Below are 7,500 nucleotides of genomic sequence, written 5' to 3' on the forward strand. Positions count from 1 at the left end.
GGAGATAACCACTTGTGTGTGTCAGTCTGTGTGTGTGCTTTTTTTTTTTTTTAACGTCTGCCTGCCACGACAGTTTCGGTAGTAAACAAACAATTAGACGAACTTCCTGCCGAAAGTCTGCGGTTCAGATAACAAGCCGGAGGAAGAGAGGAACTATGTGGCATTTACCCCTAGGGGGTCAGTAGTACGATGTACTTTTTCTAGAGAATCCATTGCAGTCTATTCTTGGGAATCAGATGGGTGAGAGTGGGAGAGGCAGGGCCGGAGCTATAGGGAGGGCGAGCAGGGCATTTGCCCCCGGGCCCAGGTTACTCTGGCATTGGTGGTGGGGGCCCCAATTATGATTTTGTCAGGTCATATAAGGGGCCAGATGAGTGTTTTTGACCTAGGGCCCTGTGTACAATGGTTCCGCCACTGGAGAGAAGGGAGGTTGTGTAGTGCAGTGTGTTGTGATAGGGGCTTACTTACCGTACAACGTCGTCTATGTTGTTTCTGTAGACCCCCTCGATTCTCTGGGCCGGAAAGCCCATAGCGATTATGTTGGGATAAATATCTGCAAAGCCGACCGTTAAGGAAAAAGCTGCAACATAAATGACCCGCTTGACGGGTGAAGACACACTGGGCAAATAAACATGTCAAGTCTCAATCACACACACACAAGACGGCGTAGCCGGCCAATGCTCTCGAAACGGCCACTCAAGACACAGGCCATAACGCAACAACTGAAATGGAAACCAACATTAAACTCATCTAGAAGAAATACACACGCACGAACGCTGTAAATGTCCTAAATGCCTTCTTTTCTTATCAATTATACAGCGATTATGCCCCCTCCCCCACCATTGAGCACATACGACTGCTATTCAAGAACACACACATAAACATTCACAGAAGTCGAACGGCGAACTCATCTAGAAGATATACACACACACGTGCTGGAAATGTTCTAAATGCCTTCTTTTCCTATCAATTACACATCAGTTATGCCTCCCGCCTCCTCCGCCAAGAGCACATATGATTGCCATTCAAGCACACACCCTGGTTTTAACATTCACATAAGTCAGACAGTGATAGGCAAGCTGGCAGATCGCTGAATGGGGGACTCCATTACTTCAGTGTCTTAACAGCCCTATCAAACACTTTGATGACACGTGCACATCCATTCGCACACATACTGCTGTTGCTGCACAGTATGTGAAACAGCTGGACCATTTTATTTCTAAAAGATTAATTTTAGTCTTTTGGACTTAAATGACAGTAGGACAGTAGGAGAGGCAGACAGGGAGGGAAAGGGAATGGGGAGAGAGATGAAGGCAGAGTCGACAAAGGACCCGGGCCGGACTTGAGCCTGGGTCGACAAAGGACCCAGGTCAGACTTGAACCCGGGTCACCGGCGTTAGCAGCCCAGGGTCCTACCGTTAGAGCCACAGAAGGCAGGGCCGGCTGGGCTGTTTTTTTGTTGTACAGTACAATACTGTATCACCTAACAGTGATACTATGCACAGATTATTACAGCAACCAGACACCCTCCTTTAATCGCTCAGGTTAAAGCAGTGGTTCTCAGACTTTTTACATCATTTCCCCCCTTCAGAGGGTCTGAATGCTTCCGAGCACCCCCCCAAGCAACTGCAGTAGGGCTACTCTCGCAGATTAATTTTGCGATCGCTGCGCAGAATCAAAGGAAAGGTGACTGGTGGAGGTTAAACAAAGAGGGGAAAAAAAAAATCAGATGTCACACGCCCCCCCCTGAGATGCCTCCGCAGCCCCCCAGGGGGGCTTGCGTCCCACTTTGAGAAACACTGGGTTAAAGCTGGTCACACAGCAGTTGCACTTTGGACACAGATTGCTGCTGCCGCTACTACTACTACTGCTGCCGGCCATTAGCAACTTCCAGAACACACATTTTAAAGGTGCACTGTTTAGGATGGTGGCAAGAGTGGGCATTATAACTATGCTGCTCATTAAAACTGTGCCGTCTACTGCCAAATTTGAACTTTTCATGAATATTCCTAAATAATGAACGAAGATTTACTAGTATGACCACAGTACAGTAAGTTTTGCAGCTAAAAATGTCTATTTCTCGAGAAGATCCTGTTTTTCATGTATGAAACCTGCAATTTTCCCAGTCATAACGAATACTTAAAAATTTGATGGTGGTGGTGGTAAGTATTCATGAAAAAGCTAACATTTGTGAATGTGCAGCATGGATAATGGAAAGAAACTGCTGACAATATTACACAGTGCAACCTTATCTTGGAGGGACCGAGTCTGCATTATGCAATATCTCACAAACCCTACATTGACTCCAGGGCCGGGTTAGAAGGTTCTCCAGAAGGAATGCAGGGTCGTCAGTCACAGAGTAACTCACTGTACAGTAAGTATCATCATCATAATGTGTTACCAAAGAGAATACCACCAACTCCAATGCACATAACCAAGAAATGCTTCCAAGGATTCCAAGTAACCCGCCTACAACAGATTAAGATACTGCACAAGCCAACAAGCTCAAGAATAAAACGGCGCTTTTAAAAGAAAGAAATTGCACTTATTCATAGTAAAAGCACAGATAAGTCATTCCTCGGCTCTTGGGCATTTCATCATCCCTGAGTTTGGAATAATCAATCTTTTTTAAAGTGTCACCACAAGTTCGGGGCACTCGGCTGGGTAGGGAAGCCAGTCAAAATTCCAGATGACATCAGCGCAGCTCGCAGGCCTGTGGCTTTCCACCAAAGTATCAATATTCGGCGCCAGTGATATTGATAAAGTCTTGACGCTCATGAGGCAATATGATCCACTGCTGCACTAGATGTCTCCTGCTGCCCCACCCCTATTACGTCAAAAGACACAAATCAACAGGGGACATCTCAAGAACGAGAAAAGAAACAGACTTGGAAGCCAATTCTTTAAAGGCAACAGCGTGTAGCTCATCTTAAAAGAACGTACCATTTTTGGAGCCATTCTTGTTTTACATGTTACAGTGGGGTATACTAAGAAGCTGATTCAGTAGTAGACCAGGTTAAGTTAACCTTGTGGTTGAGGTAAATCATCTAATAGAAGAGCCTAGAGTCTTCATTTTCGTAACTAAATGATGGCTGCAGGTACATTTATTAGCAGGTTTACCACTTCCTGTAGGTTAACTAATCCTTGTTTACTACATAACCATGTTCTTGGTATACCCCCCTGGTCTCCCTCCATTCAAATAACAGTGTTTTTCTACTGTCCTTGATACATGTTAAGAGGTAATAGTCACCAGAATCAAAGAATGGCTGGAAGAAGAACAGAAGGAAGGTGAAACCATTTCACTGCAGGGGAAGTGAATGTAACTGTGTAAAAGTATGTATGTAAAGGTTTAAAATGAGCATATTTCCAAAAAATGGTGGACTGTTCCTTGCACTGACGACAAGGACTGTATTAACCCATTTTTAAGTCATTTTTGGGAAAAGGTGCCCTCTCTGCCTATTAAAACCTCAATATCTTAGCCTCCAAAGCACATACAAATATGAAATCAGTTGCATTTAAAAGCTAGTGCCCTCATTTTGCATTGGAATGTGTTCATTCAGCTATAACATAACTACATTCTTAATTCAAAAAAAAAACCCTAAAATCTCAAGAGACTGAATGCAACGTATATGTCGCTCCAGGCTAAAATGGGTTAAGTGGGCTTGCAGGGGTGGTGGTGTTAGTGGTGGTGGGTCACACCCATGCCACGTCAGAATATGCCCGGTTCTTGACACTGGAGACAGCGCAGACAGACGACTAGATCTTATCGATGCAAATTAAAGCTCGTTAAAACCTCAGCGCGATGTGCTCAGAGCAGTGCTGATGTACACCACAGATAAGGCCCTGGCAGCAGCACTGAAAAAAACCTGACAAGCAGACTACTCCCGTCCTCAACTGTGTGAAGCTCCAACATAAAAAAACGGAGGAATGGGCCCTACCGTGGCTTAAATGGTAGGGCATTCGTCTGCTGCGCCACGGCTGACCCTTTGCCTACTATTACCTCACTGCCCTATCTAAATAAAGGCAAAAAAAAGTATTTTTAAAAAAAGAAAGGAGGAATTCCTTGATTTCCTGTTCTCTGGAGTCCATTAGTAGGGTCAGATCATAGAGGTTTAATCATTCAGCGCTACAAAGCACACACACAAAAAAACGACTGGACAGGCATCTTGGTCAAAATGCATCCACCTCTCTTCATGCATACCTGAGGTGTGCAAGCTCCTTGTTTGCGCAGCTTACAAGCTTTGCAGAAATGTGTCATTTTATCAGCCATCGAGCAGACACTCAAACAGTCATCTGGATCTAAATGCTCGTCTTCAACACACACAGATAGACATACAGTATACAACACACTGACACACACCCACGCTGCTTGTGAAAAACCACAATCCAACATGGCAAGCGCACAAGTGCACGGCAAGTTCATGGTGTGCTTCAGTGGTGAGTTTGGCAACCACCCTGCCTTTGCCAAATACACTTCCTCCAAGCAGAAACAAGTTCACAAGGTCAAGCGCAACCAGGCTGCGTAATCTAGGACATGTGAGCATTGTGTACATGTGTGTTCATTCACTTCTGCAAAGATAGATGCAAGTGGCATCACCTGGCTGCATATGGCAAGCTTCATACTAGGGCTGGGCGGTATACCGTTAAAAAAAGTGATAACGGTTTTCACCTACACAAGGTTCACTTTTTGATGAGAAGGGTTTTTTTTGTTTTCATTCCAAAAAAGTGATTAAAATACAAATGGAGATCAATTAGATTTTAATGAGATTTTCTCATTTTTAAATTTAATTTCAGCCTTTTCTTCAGAAACATTGAGATCTGGGGGAAAATTGCCACTTGTGAAAAAAAATCGTACAGAGAACCGTGATATTAATTTTCATCAAGAAAAAGGTGATGCACATTTTTTCCAGAACCGCCCAGCCCTACTTCATACACACAAAAATAGCTTTAACCCATCGATGCATTTCACTGAAGCACCTGCAAAAAATGCCTGCTGAATGCCCAAGCCCTTGTTGGGAAAGTTGCCCTCAGCCTATAAAAACCTAAATATCTCAGGGTTTAAATGCAACGTATTTTATGTTTTTATGTGCATCAGAGGCTAAGACCCTAATCTTGCATTGCATTTTTAATTTAAACAAATTTTAATTTAAAAAAGCTAAAATCTCGAGAGCCTGAATGCAGCATATGTGGCTCCAGGCACCAAAGGTCAAACATATACGAGTCATCATCAGGCTATTTATGGGTTCATTAGACTAGAACAAGAAGTCTTCACACCAACAATTGCACTGCCAGCCCAGAACACCCGATAAAAAGACATGATGGCCCATTCTCACTCACACACATCGGCAAACAAAAACACTGGTCAGAGGCAAAAGCCATTCTGACCTTTAGTATGAGAGTAGACAGGAAATGATTTTGGGAGAGAGAGATGGGGCAGGGCGCGGAAATGACCTCAGCCGGACTCAAACCGGGGTCCCTGTGGCGGGCATGCAAGCCCAAATGTGTGTGTGTGTGTGTGTGTGTGTGTGTGTGTGTGTGTGTGTGTGTGTGTGTGGGGGTGGGTGGCGGCACCCAACCCCCCCGTTCTAACAGGGCTAGTTCTGTTCTAACCGGGCTGGTGGGTAAATCCTTATGCCTAAGTTATATAAAATCTTTTGTTTCAGACATGTTAAGTTTGTATCTTTTACTGTGCCCATTCTCACTCACACACGTCACATCACATCCCCAAACAAAAACACTGGTCACGGGCAAAACCCATTCTTTCTGACCTTTGCTAAATATTTATTGCAAGTTGAGGTAAGGGTTTAACTTTGGCGAGCCAATGCATTATGTAATAGAGTAAATCATCTGCTTAATGTGTTGAGAGTGCAGGACATAAGTGTCACGTCTAAATCATGAGGGCCAGCTTTTTGCAAAAAAAGACACAATCGTCGTTACAGCTGCAGTCAGAGGTCCAAAACAGGTTACTGGCTACAGGAGGAACGCTCCTTTGTTTGGGGCAGAAAATCATTGCGAAGAAATAACTGCGGTGCACTGAGCAAGCAGCACTCAATTTCATTCACAACCCCTGCCTCCTCCTCCTCAACGCAGCCTGCCTCCTCCTCAATGCAGCCTGCCTCTATCCTCACCAGCTTGCAGGGCACGGCTGCTCATCTCGCCCCACGGTGGTCCTGGGCCCCATCCATGTAGCATGCTACATGGATGCATTGACTTTCACTAGCTTAGCGACATGCTCCCTCTTTTAACTTGTCTTAAAGCAAGACAACGATTAACATGAAAAATAAGACACTTAAAATCGTTGGCTGGGGTTTATAAAGGTGGTTAACTGTATTAAGCCCCAAAATAGTGGCATACCCCTTTAAGAGAGACAATGAAGCCTGTGACAAGAACAACATTTTTAGTCATCTATGACGAGCTATTTTGACCACAACAGCCAAAATGAATATTTAAATCTGACTCGGAGAGGTCAGCTGTGGCAGCATGAGGACTGATGACACAACAACATTGTGGGGAAGAGAGACCAGGCCAAAATCATCAACAGCTGACCGGGCAAATGCCCTGTATGCCGTATGGACAGTCAAGCCATGCCTCACCCCCTTCTGAACCCCAACCCAACACCCCCGTAATGTGATAAATGCACCATCCATACAGCAGGGCCCTGGCTCGGAGACACAGTCCCAATTACCCACCTCCAAACCCTCTAGTCTACCTCCTTCCACCAATCCCCTAGCTGGCCACCCCATCATCTATCCATCCCATGCTGGCTCAACATCATCCATCCATCCATCCCATGCTGGCTCAACATCATCCATCCATCCATCCCATGCTATCTCAACCTGCACTTGGGGCTTGAACGAGGGAGGAAGAGAGGGAGGGTGAGAGGTTGAGGGAGAGGGTGAGAACCAGAGCCGGCCGGCCGGCTTCATCACTCCCCCCTGCTCACCACCATCACTCTCTCTCGCTAGCTCTCCCTCTCTCCATCCCCCGCTCTCCATTTCTCTTGCTCTCTCTCGCTCTCCCTACACCCCCCCCCAATCTCTCTCGCTAGCTCTCCCTCTCTCCATCCCCTGCTCTCCATTTCTCTTGCCCTCTCTCGCTCTCCCTACACCCCCCCACCCCCTCTCTCTCTCTAATGGCGACCAGATGGTCGGGGCTGCGGAGACCTCTGGGGCAGACCTCACGCCCTGGCAGCCCACACAGAGCCACCTTATAAATCAGCTGCTGCCAGGAGGCCTGGGCTGGGCCCTGGGCCGAGGGGAGCGGAGTGGAGTGGAGACGAGTGGAGCGGAGAGGAGAGGAAAGAGGAGAGGAGAGGAGAGGAGAGGAGAGGAGAGGGGCCAAGAGGAGAGGAGTGCAGTGGAGACGAGGGGAGTGGAGTGGAGCGAAGAGGAGAGGAGCGGAGCCCAACCTAGCAGAGCCTCTCTCTCTACCCCTCTCCCACCAAGCTCTCCCTTCCTCCCTCAAGTCCTGGGCCCTGGGTTGAGAGGAGAGGAGACCAGG

General features: G+C 46.4%; 1 protein-coding gene across 1 annotated transcript in view; it reads right to left on the reverse strand.

The window, feature by feature from the left end:
* Positions 1 to 7,500, reverse strand: part of ptenb (phosphatase and tensin homolog B) — a 33,007-nt gene that overhangs the window by 13,033 nt on the left and 12,474 nt on the right. Inside the window, exon 2 of the mRNA XM_063220765.1 lies at positions 469 to 553. Within this exon, the coding sequence (XP_063076835.1) occupies positions 469 to 553 (85 nt within the window). The remainder of the gene's footprint in view (positions 1 to 468; positions 554 to 7,500) is intronic.

The sequence above is a fragment of the Engraulis encrasicolus genome, chromosome 17, assembly GCF_034702125.1.
Source record: "Engraulis encrasicolus isolate BLACKSEA-1 chromosome 17, IST_EnEncr_1.0, whole genome shotgun sequence".
Taxonomy (NCBI): Eukaryota; Metazoa; Chordata; class Actinopteri; order Clupeiformes; family Engraulidae; genus Engraulis; species Engraulis encrasicolus.